The sequence below is a fragment of the Lepisosteus oculatus genome, chromosome 10 (assembly GCF_040954835.1).
Source record: "Lepisosteus oculatus isolate fLepOcu1 chromosome 10, fLepOcu1.hap2, whole genome shotgun sequence".
NCBI lineage: Eukaryota > Metazoa > Chordata > Actinopteri > Semionotiformes > Lepisosteidae > Lepisosteus > Lepisosteus oculatus.
This window is the reverse complement of record NC_090705.1, coordinates 42544561-42564881: the sequence shown is the minus strand read 5'-3', so window position 1 is coordinate 42564881 and position 20321 is coordinate 42544561. Positions and strand designations below refer to the sequence as shown.

At 41.7% G+C, this 20321-nt stretch overlaps 1 protein-coding gene across 10 annotated transcripts in view; it reads right to left on the bottom strand.

The window, feature by feature from the left end:
- trak1a (trafficking protein, kinesin binding 1a) overlaps positions 1-18901 on the bottom strand; it is a 42600-nt gene extending 23699 nt beyond the window's left edge. For 4 of the 10 annotated variants that reach the window (XM_069195243.1, XM_069195244.1, XM_069195250.1 and 1 more), the window contains exons 1-2: positions 13217-13391; positions 9833-10027 (exon numbers count right to left, since the gene is read on the bottom strand). In XM_069195243.1, the coding sequence (XP_069051344.1) occupies positions 9833-10027; positions 13217-13376 (355 nt within the window). In that variant the 5' untranslated portion in view covers positions 13377-13391. Of the gene's footprint in view, positions 1-1225; positions 1874-4396; positions 4751-9832; positions 10028-13216; positions 13392-16200; positions 16220-18623 lie in introns of those variants that run through there. The other 6 variants (XM_069195248.1, XM_069195251.1, XM_069195246.1 and 3 more) reach the window with 6 other exon arrangements.
- Between the last annotated feature and the right edge of the window lie 1420 nt (positions 18902-20321).

The window sequence follows — 20321 nt, the reverse complement described above, 5'->3', positions numbered from 1 at the left end:
TGCACCATAAATGCTACTATTCCACTTCTTGAACCTGGCAAAACACAATCACAACTGAATTACTATGTACTGCAGTAAGCGTTTGTATGACAGGATTCCGCCTGCTGCGATTGCTCTCAGTCTTATTCACAGCGTAACACATTCACACGAGGCTCTGTCAGAAATGTAACTTGCCTATAGTCCCAAATCCCTTACAGCTAGAATTCAAAAGTAATTTGGTAAATCTTGTATCGCATATAGTGCAGAACATGCAGGTGAAATGCAATTCCTTTTTTAGGGCAGTATTCTGCTGCACACGTTAAAAAAATCAGATATGTTACATTTCTTTTCGGGCCATGAAGCATTTGTTGCACAAGATCTTTTAGTTTTAAGATTTCTTGCTCCAGCTGCACAGCTGTTCCTTATAGGATCCAAATACTACTTTGCAATGCTACCTATCGTGTCAGTTCTTCTTCCCATGTTAATCCTAGTCAGGAACAAAAGTGCTCATACAGCTGGTCTCATATGTCTTTTTATTGTATATTTTAGAATTTAATTTTTGAAAACAAAATGCATCATGTTAATATGAAGCATTATCAATACTTTTTAAATTCACCAAAAAGACAAGAAAACATAGCTGAATTTCAAGGTATTTGAAACTTTATAGAAAACTTTCACAGAAAATATTTTAATTAAGAGTACACATATGTCATTCTTAAATAATAATATGTAACTTAATTTATTTCTGTTAGGTGTAATTCAAATAAATAAAATAAGCCAAAGATCGGAAACATACCACATGGCTTTCCCCTTGTTTTAATTACAATTGGTCAGGCCTGAACGGCTTTTAAACTTAGTTTCTTTTTAAAACCCATCTGCTTTTTTTCTGCTTCTGCCTGACATTGGATGATCAGGTTCATTTCTCTAAAGGAAAAAGGCTCCTTTAATCACTAATGAATATAATAAAATAAAACAAATAATAATCAAATAATAAAACAAAGATATGTGATTAAATAAAATAAGTGAAAAGCCAAAATTTAATGATTAGAATAACTTCCAACCACTGAATGTAAAATGCAGCAATTAGTGTGTAATCAAACAACTTTAACTTGAAAAATACAAACAGGATTGTGGAGGACAACAACTGATACACATACAACGCTGGCAACACAGCTTATATATTATTAATGCTAAATTATGTAAGATAAAACTGGAGTGTTTGAACTTTAAAACAAAGCAAATATACCTTCCTCCAGGGAAAGCTGCTCTTCATCAAACACATCTTGTGAATTCTGCCTGTCTGCAGGCTCTGGCTCAGGTGAGCAGTTATATTCAAAGCTTTCTTCTGAAAAAGCATTTGGAGGCAAGGACATGGTCAGAAATGACTGGTTAAAACTGACTAGGGCCAGACACCCCTAAATCCAAAGCCATGCCTGGGATGTTCTGGTTCTGAAGTGCTGGTTTTATGTCTGTCCTCCTTCATCCTGCCACAACACTTGTGACAGAAAACTCACCTGAGCACTCCCTGGCAGTGCCTGTAAACTGAACCACTCCACCAGACAAAAAAACAGGGGTGGCAGGAATTGAAACTATTTTTATATTTGTACCCCCGGACGTTTAAAGCACACACTTTATAAACAATAAATGTTGCTGTACTTTCATAGTCTGAATAGCAGATTTGTTTTATTGATACCAGTTTTAGTCACAGCCATCCACCACCACCCCTTTTCTTGCTGAAGTGGTATCTCCCTAAGATGCACCATGGCAACAGCAGAAGGAAAACAAAGTCCTTTATCGAGGTCTACCTGTGTAAAAGGTGAGGCCTCAGATTTCCAAAGGTAACTCGACTTGCTTTCACTTCTGATAGTCATGCAAAGCAGGTGCTAATGGCCTTACAGAGGTTCAGCAGAACACAACAAACTTACAAACAACAATCAACAGGGTAGTCTGCAACACTCATCTTTTGAACGTATTTAATACTACGGCTTGAAAATATTTTAGTAATAAGATGAGCATTTTGCTGTTATACTTCCATTTTATTTTTCACATTTGAATACGGAAATACCTATTGTACAGGGAGGCAAACAGCACAAAATAGCACGCCACAATCTTTTTATATGACTGACAAGTTATTAAACCACCCCCTCTGATGAACTTTTGACTTGACAAGTCACATTTCTTCTTGGGTTATTGCATGAATTTTTTTTATGACATCTTATGACCTCTGATTAGAAAAGTGTTCCTTTGCTAGATAGGTGTTAGAAAGAAAATGAAACAAAGATGGTACGGTCACACTTGGGACAATAAAGGAAGTCAGGGTTAAAAGAGGAAGTGACAACAAAGTGAAATGGAATATCTTTGATTCCAGCCCAACACAGGTTTAATAGCAACGCTGGGATCCACTTGTACAGCTCAGAGGCCTGGAGCAATGGGGAGAGCACCTTTCTCAAGGTAAAGCAACAATATCTGCACCGTGAACATGTGGCCACAAGCCACAGCTCTAATCACAACCTGGAGTCCTTCAGGGTACCTCTTCAATCTGGAAATCTGTATCTGATCATGCTGCGCAAAACATGCTCACTTTCTTATCAGAGGAACAGCTACACCAGCTTAAAGCAAGAGGAATGGGGAATTCGGAATACACAGTTCTGGATAATACACAACAGCACTGCACATTTAACCATATCCTATGAGAAAATATTCAAAAGAACTCTCAAAATATGTGATTTCAGTGGTTCAAAAGCTTTTTAAAGGCATGGCTGAAACTCCTCTTCCCGCCCATCAGAATGCATTCGGCTCCTCTTGCAAGCTGAAAGTGAACGCCCAGCTGCCAGCGCTACGAAGGCTGGCAGAGAAGAATGCTCTCCTGCTGCCTTGGCGATCAATATTCCCAGCACCACCCGCTGCAAAGCTCTGCACCCGAGCAGGAGGGCGTGAGCACGAGGCCATTCCGAGGAACAAGCAGCATGCAGAGCCTTCACCTCTGTGTTGCAAACACCCTGCCAGCCTGCCTGGCTGACTGCTGCTGTGCGTTATTTGCCTGATGCGTCACATCCGAAACACCTTACATTTGTATGAATTCATGCATTTGAACATTTGTACACAAGCAGCCTGCGCGAGTGTACAACGAGCCTTGGAGCTTGAGCTTCTTGGTTATAAGCCCAGAGCCCTAAGCGCTACTCCACCCTTAACATACAGCCAGGTAAAATCATGTGATGTACTATTTTGTAGAGCACCGTCTACATTGTGTGGTGTGGTCTGTTGCACCGCCTCGTCGGCTGTCCTGTGCACGTCCTGAGAGAACAGTGCGAATAACAATTCTGATTTACATGTACATACAGCAATAAACTCCTCTACCTCTGTGCTCACTCAGCTCTCATTCTACTCTGCGTTTTCAGCAGCAGCTGCTGTACATCTGAACAAAGCTCTTCACCCACATTGCTTCAGTAAAACACCTAGCAGCACAAATGGGTGCAAATCTATATTTGACAGTTGCAGTCAAAGTAATTAGTAATTAGCAACCCAGGTAATGACATACTTTTTGTGTCTTCTTTCTTCTGGCTCAGTGAAAACTAATGCATTTATGAAATACTGGACCAGCTTTTAAGTGGCTAGGATAACTAACATATCCATTCAATATCCACGATTGTAGCAGACATTATAACCTTTCCAAACAGCTGTGTTTAGCATCAATATTAATGTGAAATTAAACTGGACAAATTCTCTTTCTGGCATTAGTAGTCCTGTAGAATTCTCTACGTCACCTGAGATTTAAGAGTTCTTTATGTCTGTAGGTTTAAACGCTCCTAGCCTGTGTAATGAAGACAGGCCCCAAGCATCTGAAAGCAGCTGAACTGCTATTAACACTGCTGAATTTCTCATACTCATTTTCAGAGAAGAAGATACAAGACAGTAACATCCAACATTTCGTTTGTCCACTTTCTCATTATTTAACTCAATTCTATGTTTTTTTTTTCTGTTGCACAAACCTGACATACACAGTTATGCAAAATACAGTATTTAATTAGCACAACCTTTTGTAAAAAATAAACAGTTTTCGTTTCAAATCTCCGTCGTTTCAAATCTGGTTGAGCCCCAGCGCAGTAATCCAATCCTCCATACACACAATTTAGGAAGAAGAAAATATCCCACTCAAGCCCGTCTTGAAACGAGGAAATAAACCCCCTTTGTTAACTGATAAGCAGCCGGCCCTTCCCAGTCTGACCAACTCCATTCACGTCCCCAGCAGCCTGGCCTGGGAACACGCCTCCTAGCCAGCTCTGAAGCGACCCGCGGCGATGGCAGAGAGGAGACCCCCCCAGACACACACGCACACACTGCATCAGCCAGCCTCCCGCCGCGCCGGGCCGCACCAAGCACACGCTACTGCAACGCAGCGATGGCAGCCTCTCATTACCCTCCGTGCACTCCTCATAATACCAGTCAAGCTCGTAGTAGTCCGCCTCGCTAAACCTCTGCATAATCAACGCCCTTCAGAAAAGTCCCCGTTTCTGCACCACGCCGAGGTCAGGTGGAACGCTGCCAGGCCGCCCTCCTGCTGTCGGGCTGGGAAGGAGCAGGGAGCCCTCCAGGACTGGAAACTGGGCGGCCCATCGTGTCTGTGGCGGCACAGCCCAGTGAAGAACGCGAGGCGCAGAAAGACAAAAGCCCCAGGAGCAGAGAAGGGGGGGAAGAGTCTCGGACTTCCGAATCCGAAATCTCTGTTAATTCAAGCTTTGTCTGCGCTGCTGGCGCGGGGTAGGAGTGTGCTGGGCAGCCTATCTGGGAAGGCTACGTCAGGGACACACACCACCCCCCCTCCTCCTCCCTGCTGCGCATCCCCCTCTCCATCCAGTTGCCATGGAGACTGACTCAGGCTGGTGCTGCACACCGCTCCCAATATGTTTCACTTGCAGCATCGCTGGATTCATTTTCTTTAAAGGAGGATGCTAAAAGATCTCATACAGTGGAGCTGCACATGGTCGGTACTGTATGATGTAGACTATATATACACACATTAAAAAATAGATACTACTTGCACAGACATTATAAATCTTCAGGGCATAGAGCCTTGAGACTTACTGTACATCTCTACCATTTATTAAAGTGAACCAAAACTTGCACATTCTTTAGGATGAAGGGTACAAATACAACTGTGGATAAACAACACTGAATGAGTTTGGGCGTGGAAGCATTACTTGTTACACAGAATCTGAGTTACAAGATTAATAATATAACACATAACAATAACATGAGACATGAATCATAATCAAGTGAAAGATGAGTCAGTTTCCCTCGATAAATCACTGCTACAGCTTAAAGGAATGACAGAAGATGGGTGATCCATGTCGATCGATATACAGTTCAGGCTTGTGAGGAAGGTGGCTGGGGACACTGTGAGGGAGCAAGGAGGGGAGTGGAGGGTCAGGCCTTTATTTACACAGCTCATGGATGAATCAGTCACGCACTTATTCCACTCATGCAGTGCCTCAGTATTGGGGCTAAAGGTTGCATATCATATTATTCATGACATGGAATTTTCTTAAAGCAAGAAAAATATCCAACCAGGCAAAAACAGAAACAAATTATTGGTCTGTTAACAGGTCTAGCTGTCACAGACATGATGGCCATGTACTGGATTACAATAGGGGTGAAGCTGGAGAACAGCACTGCAAGAACGATTTCAAAGCCAAGTCGGCAACTAAAAAACTCATGAAACTAAAGGGAACGTCGCTGATAACGTCCCTTCATTGTGGCAGATTAAGGATTGCTTGGGAAAAAAAAGCTACTGAGTAATTTCAAATCTTTATAACTTCCAAAATACAAAACTGTATGATGCGTGGAACTATAGAATTACCTTTCCATAGGGAAAAAATGATCTTACAAAAATGATTTTGTAACACTGTAACACCATCCCTAATTCACTTAAATGGGCACCATAGCCAGCTGGAAGCTGGAAGTGTATAAACGACGAAAACCCAGCTCACAATTTCCCGTTTAGCAGAAGCTTACAGCACAGTATAGAAGAAAGTCAGATACAGAACTCACATCGGTGCTCAATTCAGGGGTCAGCATCACAAGAACCTCATTGCATTTCCAAGTTCAGATGCATTCAGATTTGAACGCTCAAGCCCAGTTTTCATTAATTATGTAGTCAAGGCCAGGTTTATTCTAAAAAGTGAAGTCATGCAAATAGACTATTTACAGTGCATATGGCTGTTAGTTCAGATCATCCCCATTCAAATAATTTATCCTCTTCTAGCAAAAATAAATATAATATTCACAGCCAAATTAAACAGTTCCCATGCATCTGAAACTGAAAAGAAAATGCATCTGAAATGTACTGTTCCATGTTGCCAGCTAGGAAAGGTTTTCTATTTGTTTGGTATCTCCTCAAGACCTGGATCAAAGTGAGTTCTGCAGCTGACCCGAGGAAGAGAGAGACATCTAGGAGTGAAGGAGTTAAGAACACGGTCTGGTCAAAACTATAAGAGATTTGTGTGTCACGCTCTTTCAAACTCTTAGATCACCCAGTTCTTCCACAAATTAAAATGTCAAACTTTTGGTTTATAAAAACACTTATATTAAAAACATCATTAAAGTCAAACAAAAGTACATTATTTCTCAAATTCATCCATAATGATTTAAAAATGTCTGTAATGGTTTTTAAGATCCAATATCCTAATAAAGACCTAGAATTATGAAGAGTGAAACTGCAGAGGAGATAAGAGATTTCCCAAGGCTACTATATTTCCATTTTAACTTGGGGCACAAAGGCATCTCTCAGGAGGAAGAAGTGCAAATTAACAGAGGAGAATTCACATGCGTCGTAATGCTGTCTGCCTACTTGAGAACCCTTTGCTTGTCGGTTTCATTTAGGTTGATCTGATTTAGCACAATAATTTTGCTACTTGTATACCTATGCTCTTAGAATTTGCCATACAGATGTCATCAAACCAACAGATAATACAGTATGTTAAGACAGTTTCAAATGTTTTATACAAAAGTGCTTAAATAGTTCCATCTATTTTCCGAAGCATCCTCAGGGAAAAAAAAGTTTGTTGACATTTTTATAAATGGTCACACCATTGCCCTGTCTTACATTTTAATCTATGATCAATCCCAAATACTCAATCACTGGAAACCTCTACCTTCTGACCATTTACTAACATGGACTGGAATATTTTCAAAACATTTAACCCCATAGAGAACTCATCTCCACTCAATACAATGCTTTAGAATAGGCAAATATAGGCAATTCGTACAGTTCCTTAATAAGCTCACAAAGGCTGTCATCAGCATAGTTTTCTTAAATATCTGTTTTCTCTTACAATCATTAGTGTACTACATGTACAGCAAAGAAGACGAGACGTACCCCTGCCGTGATCCAACAGAAGTCCAATGTACATTAGATAACCATTTCCCCACTTGGAACTGTTACTTACATAAGTCTAAAACCCATCTCAGCTGTCATTTACACTGAAATACTTTGAGAATTTCTGTGCCAGTAAGAGCACAGAGACAAGTTAAGAGCAAAGACAAAACTCAACTCATACAATTATAACAAATGATTTTTTTCTTGGTCAAGATATTGACTAAGCATGTTTAACGAGGTCCCTAGACACAAACAGCAGGAGATCAGTAAGGTACCGTGTCTTTTATAAAATGTCGCTTCACTGTTCTCCCCAGAGAATCCCTCACAGGGAGAGAAGCAAGAGTCACTGGCCAGTAGCACAGGGGTTTCTTTCACAGAGATGGGATGATGCGTCATTGTATGCCATTACAAGTGTGAGGAGAAAACACACCTCAGAAAGGAAAATTTAAGTAACGGTTTACAAAAGTATAATAAAAAAAATAGCTTTAAAACGGTGTTGGAAATCTACAGGAGCATCATCTCCTGATCTCAGCAACAAGCTGAGAGGTTTCATCAGAGGACATACATCCCACCACAAACAGCTCAAAACCATAGTGTGAGGCTCTTGAACAGGTAACCATTGTAAAAGAACGCCTTTGTTCAACCGATGAAGAAAACACTACTTTCTCCATCTCAACTGCTGTGTATGGGCTGCCGGTCCATAATGGCTTCTACACATCACCCAAGAGGGGCTTCGTTTCAGTGGATGAATCGTGTCACTGAGTATGTAAAACTTCCTGAAATCCTTTGAGGTGAAAAGTGCGACACTTCTTGCATTGACAGGTATTAACATTATAACTGCAGGGTTAAAGAAAGGATTATATTAATCAGCACCATCAGGGTTATTCAAACAGCATGCAGAGATTTGTCGGGCTGGGGGAAAATGATTAACAGACTTCACATTGTCAACATTTCCAGTGTGACAGCCCACGGGACTTTGATAAGATTTCTTTCTACTCCATTTGCAATTTTGAAAAGAGGGTGGGATCTAAAACATTGTTGCCATTGGAACACAAATGTTGTAGCAACCATCCTTCAGCCATTGTTCGCAAAAAAACACAGGCCTTCACCAGGCAACCAAAGAATTTAATCTTTTGATTCCTGAAATAGATCAGGACTCTACTAACTTCTGTGCAGGGCACGTACTGGTCCCCCTGCTCATTTTTTCCCCCAATTATTATAACTTTTACTATTTGCTTTTTTTATCTGGAGTTCAAGCTTGCATAAGGAAGAATTTAAACAAGCATTTTGTTAAAAGGGAGGTAAAGAGTCCAACAATAGCTTGTTTTCATTGATCTGTACATGACACACAAAACTAATGTATTGTAAAAATTGAGAGTTTGTTGTAATTAGGTGTGTAACGGAAAACGTCCTATATAATCCATTCCATCTATCTGCATAAAGAAATCCCCAGTACCAACAGAGGAGAGAGGGTTACAAAAAATTACAGCAGCCTGGGACCCTGTGTGCTCATCCTTAACCCGAATGGTTGTTGCTAACCTTTTGTTCCTCATCAATTAAAATGGACTGCTTATAGCTGCAACAAATTCACAATGTTTTATAGAAGGGGTGCTGATATGTTGTTGAACAGACATGACGGACAGCAGGTATGTTCACCGGGCTGATGAACACTCGCCGTCAGCGGGGCAGCGTGTCTGCTGGTCAAGCCACACGCCTGCAGTGTGTTCGCCCCAGCAGGAGGCATCCAAACCACTGCACAGGACCGAACAAGACCGCACAGTCTGGCCCCAGTCCTCCCGAGACCCTCCAACAACTGCACTAGCACCGTCACCAAGGTGGCAGAGGGCGCTTTTATCATGCTTCTTCACACAATACAGTACCCTTGAAAAAAATCCCAGTCGGGAGTATTAATAACCACGCAGAGAGGAAGGGAGGCCACCGGATAAACAATGAACACAAGTGTCTCACCGGGCAGCCAAGATCTTTCTCACTCTCGTTTCGTTACAAAGGGCCTTGATCTTGGCACAAGGACAGAAACCTTCGATATCTGTGTTTATAGCTTACTGTCGATTTATGCATCCAAACGCGTGCCATTTCCACAAGAAGTATCGCACACGTTCTGAATGGTGAGGGATTCACTCGCACCAAAAACATGGTAAAACATTTTATGTAGTATATATATATAAAAAAACAACAAAAACTGAGAATTTTAGTTGACACCATTCCAGATCCTAAAAATAATAAACCATATTGACACAAAACCCTCGAAATCAGAGGTTTATTTTACTTACAATCGCACAATATTGATAACACATTCCAAAGACATGGCCGAGAACTTTGGCAACCCTACTTCAGATCCCGACTCCAAAGAAAAAGTGAAACCCAGGATCTAATAACTGGCTGAAAACACAATGTACTGGATTGCTCTCTGAAACCACTTGGCAGAACAGAGTCTGAGAAGGAAAAGAGTGAACTTACGGAAATACTTTAACGTCTCCTCTATTTGTTCAGTGGTGAGGTCGATATTGGCGTCGGGGGAAATGAGGGGGGTGTGGAGCCAGTCGTCGTGGTCATACCCGTATATGGTATCAGCTCTTAACTTGTAGTGGGGCAGCTGCTCTTCCAGTAGACTGATGATTTCGACTTCTGGAAGATCCGTACTATTACACACATCTGCAGGGACAAGCACAGGGCACAAAAGATTCGTTATGATTACAGACAAAGAAAGAAAATAAAACTGTTCCACCACGTTCTTGTGAGAGTGGCCACACCAACACTACAGTGAAAGAATGACATGGTTAGAAGACCCTATTACCAGGAAATGCATCGCTTTGGAGGATTGGATTCTACACAAGGAAACGTGACACTAAACACAGAGATTTCAGTAACTGCATCAGTTCATTCAGTTTCGGCAGTAACAGAACACGGGGAACAGGAAAACAAAAATTAAACGTCTTCCATCCACCCATCATCAGAAACCTGCTCATTCTTGGGAAGGGTTATGGCCACTTGGAGCCTATCCTGGAAGCACAGACAAGACAGGACACTAGACTATCACGGGGCGCGCGCACACAGGCGGGGAAAATTCAGAAAAGCCAACTATCCTAACCAGCATGCCCCTGGAAGGCAGGAGGAACCCAGAGCAGCTGGAGAACACGGGGGGTGTTCTGGATCGAACCCAGGACCAAAGAGATGTGAGGCACCAGCACTAACCTCCATTTTGCAAGGCAGGACTACACCCTGGACAGGACAGGACGCCGGGAGCCTTTCACTGCTCATCTGAACCCTACCCTTCTTATTCAAACAATTAGTCATACAATGACGGAAACTTCTCTCTCTAAAGCTAGTTATTTACACATAGAGCAGCACTTCAGCTAAATAATAACCCTGAAGGCTCAATGTAAATCTATTACATTTAACCACAGAAGTTCATTAATACAAGAAATTCCAGCAATTCAAGTGAGAAACTGAGAAACTTCTACTAGACTCTCAGAAAAGTGTGCTTCAATAGAATATGTGATATTGGTGTTGAAAATACATAGAAGAGATTAATTTTACATATGCCTCTTTATACACTGGTCATGAAGCACGTGTGTGACAGAATATTTAAAACCAAAGAAGGGAAGGAAAGAAATGTGAGGCACAGCCACTGAGAATATTTCAATACAGGAGATTAAAATTAGTCACAGAAAACCTTGTTCATTAACAGAATCTAGTTCACATTTTGTTAACATACGCTGCACAGAAGTGCAATGCCCTCTACAATGCATTCTGGGTACTAGAAACTGCCCTCTTTGCTGGATGCTCATGAGACCACTTTTGGTAATACAAAAACTGCTTTGTGCATTTGTTCACATTGCTGTAACAGAATAACGCCAATTTTGCTAAATTAAAAAACACAGGATGAAATGAAAAATTAGATCTATTCAATGAAATAAATGCCACAGTCTACAATTACATCTTATAATAGTACAGTATTCAGGAGCACATAAGTCTTTCATTAGCATTTACTGATCGTATTGTATGTAATCTTAGTATGTAGTATGTAGTTTACTAATGCTAATATGCGGCCACAAGACAAAGCATGTCTTATGTCCTTGTGTGGTACGAACTCAGTTAAGAAGTCAAAAAGGATGTGGAAATCCAGTGTTCTCTCAGTTAAGATGTAACCTGACATTAAAGCCCACAATGAATAAAGCACTGATCCACTTGCCGGTCACAGGTTAGAGATCCATTAATTTATGCTGAAGTTCCCTTGCCCTGAAAGCTAGGAGCTAACAGCTGCCATAAAGTACTGTACTGGGTCAGCTAGTTTCATTAGGTAGGGCCTCGAGTTCCCATTTAATCCAGGAGTGACAGGAATACAAAGTCCCTTTCACAGAAAAATGTGAAAAAATACCAGGAAACATTCTTTCAGTTTCATATTTATATTATGATTCTGAGATGCCAGAGATAAATGAAAACATAAATATTTTCCTGCCCTCCTTGTGTGTAGGCTTATCCTGTGATAAAGCTGTGGGCACGCACAGGGCATGACAGGACCCACTCCCTACATTTGACACGTGAAAAGCAGGACCACAAACATCGGGAAGAAAAGTAAAAACCAAGTTGTCATGGAGACAAGGAGAAACGGCTGTACCCTTGGCAACTGCAAGCAACAGCCCCAAACAGATTCTAAATTGCATTTTTCCTCTCTCATCAGATCATTTTACATTTTTTATTATGATGTGTTGCATTTCCAAAACACTGAGATTTGGGTTTATTTTCCATAAAAATGAAAATCCCAGAATCTAAAATGAGACGGAAAAACTCATAAACCACATCTGGATTTGCCAAAGGGTAGGTTACTGATTAATAAATGAATATCTGAAAGTCAGGAGCCTCCAGCATGGCCTGGCCAGTCACTCCGCTCCGACAATGGTTTCTCAGGTCAGGCTTGCAGCCAGACGCACAGCTGCTGAGGAGGGATCATCTGAAAAGCAGCGTGTGCAGCGAACGGGCTCAGGCTGGCGCTGTGGGCAGCTGGGTTTTTAAAAGCACTTGGCCTGAATCAGGCCTCCAATGCCTTCTGTCCTTAAAGCTGCAGGTGCACTGTAAGCCCACGGATCACAGCACTTCTGAAATGTGTCAATTTAAACAACGAAATCCTGGAATTCTAGCTTGAGTTTCACTGCACACTTTCATATGCTCCTGCGGTTTTTATCCCCATCTTCTCTGTAGGTGAGACAGGGCCACATCTTGAGAACAAATCCTGAATAAAATGCTGTCACTACCCATAGTTTAAACTGTCCGTGTTGGTTATTGGCTATTTTGGGATTTTACTGTAGTTATTTACTTCTGACCTGCCTTATAGTCCTATCATAATGTCCCTCATTACTTTTTTACTCCAGCGTCGTTTCTCAAACTTAAAGTCTCAAACACCAGCGTACTAACAGGCTCTCTAAAAACTTTCTTTTTAGTACTGAGACAATTCATTCCTAGAACAAACGTTATTTGATAACCATCTCCAAACTTTCAAGAAACCAACTGTTCTACATAACTGAAAGAAAACAAAAAAGCAAAACAGTTTATTAGTGTTTAGGTTTGTGCTTCAAACACTAAAGCACACTTCCATTCCTCCAAGTCACTCTGTTGGCTTGCGTTTTAACTCCTAAACAGCGTTATTTACTTTTTTAGGTACTGTTTCTTTAACAACACACTGAATTGCATTCATTCTGGGAGTAAAGCAAATGTCATTTGTATGACCTTCCAGCAAAAAGAAAAACAGAGAACCGAATGAAAATGTTTGTCAACCCTCTTACAACTCAATCAGTAAACTACAGTCCAAACAGCAAAACCATCTACTGAACCCACTGTACTCACTCATGGTGCTGAAGCCCCCTTTTCCAGCCTTGTCTTTCCAGGAGTTACATTTTCCAGTGTTAGCAAAGGGCAGACAGCACAGGGACAGTGAGGCAACTCTGTCCTGCAATGTCTGGGAGCAGCCAGGATCACATGGGCTGTGAGTGTCCCGACTAAACATAGCTTCATTAATGTCACGCCAGTAACCAGCACAGCTAACAAACCCAGTCTGCACTCCAAACACACAGAGAGAAGTGCGGCACAAACTAAAATCTCACACACTTTTATTTAGATGCTCGCTGTATAGTATGACTGATGGATTCACTGCACATAAAGGGTTTAAACTGATATTCTGAAACGCTATTTCAATAGAAGTGACTGTCACTGGAGATATCTAGAGACTACAGTAATGGGCTGGCTCTAAACAGAAAGAAAAAAGTTCAAACTTGTAGTGTGATCTCTGGTAGTTTTAGTGTGTAAAAAGGTGATCGGCTGCTTATTAGCAAAGAAGAGGAAAACGCTGGTTTCAGTCTGACTGGTTTTGCCAATTCTTCACTGGCTAGGAGGGAAAAGGAATGGCATAAGTGCTGCTGTGTACCTAATCCATCTTGTCCCAGTTAAAGGGAGATGTAATGGATTCTTAATCATCTTAATCACAGATGCTCATTCACTAAATATATTGTCTGCCTGTGGTAGTATTCAATCTGAAAAAGTATAAAAATGAAAAACAACTTATTTAGATTTGATATGCTGCCGCCTGTACTTGACTCCTATCAGTAATTCCCCTTCTATACCCAAGATATGTTACACAAAAAAACAAGTAGGGGGAAATCCAAGAGATATCTCCTATTATTGCAGCATGGATATGACTCAACCTTCCCTTCCTGTCCTGCCAGGGAAAAACTGACCCATACAGAAAGTGCAGAACATGAGCAAATTCTGGTCAATCCATTCGAATGCCTAGGCTAAGTGACAAAGAGCGCAGAGTCATTCAGGAGACCACTGTTGTTGCTGCAGGGGTACTATAGCAACACCAACCAGCTAGATAGTGCTGAACTGGCAAAAAGCTTAGATGAAAGCCTAGGCAAGGCTTGCTTTGGTAGATACAAACAAGAAGACAACTAAGAAGCACATACGTGCTGGAAAAAGCATTTGGAAAAGAAAAAAAACATAAGGAAACAGGAACAGATTCCACATCTAATCTAATTTTAGAAACACTACATGAAACTGCTGGTAAAATAAAAAAAAAACATTTTTTAAAGTTTTATCAAAAGCGGAACGTAAATGTTTAAACAATGAGAAATATTTTTCTTACCCGAGAAAAATTGATACATTTTTTAACTAAGCAAATACACCTCTGTCTGGTAAGATATGTCATTAAAATCCCAAGTACTGAGCCTTGCTTTGGTAGCTTTGGTTTTCACCACATTGATTGATCAGATTCAATTTAATTCCATCAAATAATCAATCTCCTATCTGGTGGCAAAAAAATCACAGCTGAAGTCTCCACTGGAAGTGAAAGTGACGCATATTGAAAATTCTGTTGTGTCTGTTCCACTAATATGCAGAGACCAGCGTCTCAGAGCTGGGACTGTGAAATAACATCATAGTTTTACCTACATCTATGTCTCCCCTGCTTCACTGGACTGACACAGCCAGCATCCAAGAGCCATGCTGTTATTCATGAGGTTATAGCTGGTCATACTGTATGTGCCATCTCACCTTATCTTTATTTCTCCGGATTTGCAGTCTGTCTGTTCAACTCCTTACTCATAGTGCAAAGATGAGAACTTGCCGTTATCTTTAACAGGTGTGTGTGGTTTGGGTTGCTTGTTCCATTGCATTTTGGTTTTAGTCTTTTGACCTGTGCCTATTTTCACCAGCAGACCGTTCTGTCATACAGCCCTTAGCCTACATGTTCCTGCAAATTCAACAGATACTCAACAGATATTCAACGTTACTGAAGTCTGGGGATTAGAAACTAGTCATTGATGCAACCTGTTACACATCTGCACTTCTTACAGATAATGAGATTCTCAAGTTGTACCAAAACACTATAAAGTCTCAAGAAACTTTATGCTCATCTTTTACAAAAGGTCCCTTACACTCCTACCACACAAAGTCATATTTATGCATGCTGAACCCCATCCTTCAGCAGCAGCATGTGTTGTTTACAATGAGCTTTTGAAGTTCTTTTTCATCTTGAATACAGCAATCATCTTCGGCCTTTTTAGGAACACAAAGACATGCAGCATCTGTGGGCATCATAGCAAGAAAGTCAAAGGCCAGAGCTGTGGGCTGATTCAAAGGGCAGTCTTGTGTACCTAGAGGAGCCGAAGGGGAGAAACACAAACACAGCTCATTTCTAGCTTTAGCTAAAAGGCTGTAGGTTTTTCAACCTACAGTCCTCACATGAATTTCTGAAAAAGAACTTCAAATATACGAAACTGATTTTAATCACTTCTTAACAACACGCTAAATAATGTACAGTATGCTTTCAAATGTTAATCATAAAAACCGCGAGTAGGAGCAGCCAAATCACCATGTGCATAAGTTTAACATTTTTCCATTTTATACATAACTATTTTGTAAATGTAGGAATAAAAGACATTTTCAAATGCTACAAAAACAGCAAGTAATCACATGCTTGTTCAGAGGTTAAATTCCCTCTTGAGATCTACAAAATTCTGAAAGACTGTTAAAAAGCAATAAAATACTGAAAAACGTAATAAGAAGCAGATTGATTTTTCTGGCACCTTGCAACAAACAAACAAAATGCTCACAATAAACTGTTTATAGGAACATTTTCAAAACCTTTTCAACGAAAGCATTTTGCCTGTGATCAGAATCCTTACGTAATAGGGTCTGAAGCCACAAAGCTGTGTAACTCAAGGTTACGTCCATCTAAAAATGACAGAACTTTAACAAACACTTCAAGGTACAGCAGAGACACTATAGTCTTTTGTGTTCCTAAAACAGCTGTTTTTTAAAAAGGTAAAGCTTACCTGAAACAGTCAAGCAATTTTCAGCTGTTTGTTTTTTGACAGCTGTTGTACATGTTGCCACAGAGGACAAAGTCTGACACAATGTTCATTAAATGAATTGTGTGTCAAGCTCATGATGTGGCAGGGATTAATATTTAACACCGCATGTAAAAACCATATGGAAATACAATTAACAAGCTTCTAGAAATATGTTCAACCAATTTCATATCTTGCTCAGGTTTGTGTATAGCTTTTATATTAACCTGCTGATAGCGTATCTGAAAAAAAAAACATGTAACACTATTCCTTAAAGCTCAGTTACGTATATCTGTGTGGTATCTTTTATTGAGTACTGACAAATACATGTTGTTAAAATACTAATATTCTGCACTGTTCCAAAGTGAGTGGAAAGATGAGCTTTTTAATAGAGACAAAATAGATCTAAAACAAACTTAACATACTGTACAATACACGTGATCTCTACTCACCTCCCCCCCACCAAAACAATGAGGGTTATTTAAAAGGGTGGGACGTGTAATTTGGAAAAGTGTACTTAAAAAGATTATACTGACAAGCTCTCTAGCATCTTACAGCACAGATCCCTTTGACTTCAATGCCCAGAATTTTGAAAAGTCTATGCAAAACAGACCTTCTTAGATTACGTGTAGAAATTCCAAAGAGTGTAGAAATCGAAGAGACATCAGAAAGATGACAAGGTAGCAGCAAAGATCACTCTGAACTCCTGACTTAATTCCTTATGTTGGTGCCATTTATGGGCTTCAAAGTTTTAGGGCATCTGTGTAGCAGAAATCCTGGATGCACCCAAAAGCTTGTAGTCATGTACTCACTATCTGCTATGATTTTAAATTCTGTACCTTATTCTACAATTTACTGACAAAAACTAGAGAGAATGCAACTATAGTTTACATCGGAGTAACACACAGAAACTTGTGTGGTGAGACCAAGGCAAAATGACTAACCTTTGTAATGAATAACAATACAGGAAATCTCATTTTTCTATTGATTAAAACTTGAAGAAAGACTATCGGGGAAAAAAATTACATTTATTGGATAACTACAGCTGGTACGTACCTACAGTACAGTATGCATACAGTTTAACTGTACTGTACGTGATGTTTGATTTCACAGCCACAAGGTGGTGTAATATCTCCATGTTGACACTGTTGCTCATGAACAGGATTAGGGACATCATGAAGGTGAAACACCAAGCAGACACTACATGAAAAGATTTGAGTCATTCAATAAGGACGGTGTGAAAATCAGAATGAATTTCCAAAGTCATCCAGATTGCAAGAAAAGATGCTGGACAGCCCTAAGGAAAATCAGGCTAGTGCTCCAGATATATCCCACAGAAATTCTCTCATAATCAAAACAGCTCGCAGCACGACTTGACTGAGCACCGAGCGGACAGCTCTCGGAGAAAGGGCCAATCAACTGAACGAAAAGCCTTTCCTTCCTCTAAGGCAAAGGCTGAACACAGGCAGACAAATGAATCACTTTGCTTATGGCTGCACACATCCTGACCACGCTGAGCATTTAAAAACTGTTCTTTTTCCCTCCATTTAAAAAAACAATCTGAATGCAAGATGATTATAGTGATGTAATATTTCTAAAGAAGATTCATATTTAGTTTTAAACCATCAAAACTGCAGCCAGCAAAAAAAAAAAGAAGCAGCCCTTGGCTGAATTCACCCTGCAGGGGGCAGCACTGGCTTGATCCAGCTCTCCTCACAGACCTTGAATAACCTTGAGCTCACTGCTGCAGAAATATGAGGAAGAGCCAGACGGAGACGAACATCCACCTCTGCATTTCACCAGCAGATGTGAACATGGTGTCTTGATCCCCTGGAATTGAACACTGACACAGCCTGGACTGAGAACAGTGCTACGGCCTGGCCTTTCAGCTCTCCCGAGATACTTCTCGTCAGCCTTGGGTCCAGTCTGTGCCTCTTCCGATGCCGCACACTGCTCCTCACGCTGCATCTAACACGCCTGAACCCGCGGCAGTCGCCGATGGCTTCTGGGGTTTCACTGAAACTGGATTTCTAACAGAGGGTTGCCAATTTCTGCTTTCATTTACAATCCTCCCGTCTCCCCCTGAAGAGCTGCGGGCACTGTGGGCAGCCGGTCGCTGCCTTTCTGCACCCCTCCGCCATCCCACCCCGCTTCCAGAGAAGATAACCCCTCAGTCTGCATGGGGGTCCCCTGCCTCCTCTCCCTGCAGCCCCTGGCACTGACTCCCAGCCCCGCGACATGCTGACCTCCCTACAATCGCCCCTAGTTCATCGTGAGTCACTCCTCGTGACGCGAGAGCCGGCTCATTTCGCGATGGCCTGCTGCTCGGCCCTTGGCCCTCGACCCTCGACCCTTGACCCTCGACCCCGGGCCCTCGGCCCTCGACCCTGCACAGGAAGAGTACGCACCAGTGATGGTCCCGGCATCGCGGTACTCCCGGTCGTCTGGGGCGCTATCCGGTACGGCTGCCTCGCTTACATAGTGCTCCTCCTGGGTGCCCGATCCACAGGCTGGCGCTGGGCGGGGGCTGGGCTCTGCAGGGCTCCGGGCGGCGGGCGCGGTGCTGTGGTGCACAGCCGTGGAGTCCAGCTTGGCAGCTTTCACAGGGAGGCACCCAGGGCCATGAGCGGGGCCAGAGGGCGGAGGGGTGGCCCAGGCTGTCCGGCGCTGCCAACGTCTTGCTGCGATCTGCACACGGAGAGGGACACAAGGATGAATCGAGCCCGCTGGCAGTACGAGCGCGAATAAGCCTTTCGCAGACCACACTCGGCCATGGGGCATGGCCGAGACGCGGGCCCGCTGTCAGCGCCTCATGGTTGCGTGCCGCACATGTGGAAAACGGGCAAACAAGCACCGCTTATGCAAAACCAGAATCTGCATCTGGGTAAACGGCCGAGGGCACGGCTTGGGCTGGAAGTCACCTGCAGGACATTCCGCTGCAGACCGATAGCGCCCGCCCAGACGCAGACCGCCGTCGCGGGTCTCTGGAACGCACACCGTTTCGAAGTCCTAGCACATACAGGCTGCACGGCTCAGAGCAGTTATAGATAGGAAAAAAAAGTGTCATTGAAGAAGATTAATGTTAGTGTGTATCTTTACGACGGCACTTTCAAACCTGATGTGCTTGATAATGACAACATAAGACTGAGAAACCACATGGTGTTTGTATTAGGATATAAATATCAATTACCTCAAGGTTACAAGAGAGAAAACTTTTTGTGCATATTAAGACAAACCTACCAGCCTTGGATTAATTCCTGCTGTGGCAAAGCTAATTAATGTTTATACCCATAAATCACTGCAATGGCCTCTCTTAAAACCCACCTAACTGGGAAGGGTGTAGCTCCTTAAAGAGTACTGGATAGTACTAAGTGATCATTCCAGATGAAAATGAAGAGAGCAAGATTACTACAGATTACTCCATCTAACTGGAGAAGGCACACAAAGCGATTGATGCCAGAGGATTGCTTTTCAGGATAGGACAGAACAAAAAATAAGTATTTACTCTGAAACATGTGTACAGTCCTTCATAAAAGTAATTGTTCCAAATGCCAAAATGTTACACTTTTGGCTTATCAATAAAAACAAATTATTCAGATTAATGTTTCTATTAATTATGGAATTATCTTGAAATTTAGGCCGGCTGTATGCTAATGTAGAAAAACCTGACTCAAGGTTATGTCCACACAAACTCAAAAGTCTACCCTTTAACAGAACTGACAGTAAAATGATTCAGTATTTTCTTTTGATCATGTTATATTTTGATTCCCGGTTTAATTCAGCACCACAAATCAAAATGCTGAATTCTGTACAGTAACACAGCCAGCAAAGATAACTGAATTATTTTCACAGAGGCTTTGTCAACAACAGATATGAAACACGTGGACAGATCCGATGATTATATAATCCCATGCAGTACGAGGGTCTAGTTTATTTCATTCAGAAACCGGAGGAGGAGAGATCATTTTACTCGTACTATGTCTGTTGCATGGGCAGTGACGTGACGCACAAGCTGGAGATTGTGTGTGAATATAAATAAGGTTCATACGTGCAGGAACTCATGTCACATGCAGCAGAGGCATGGACCCCTCTCAGTGGACGTCTCC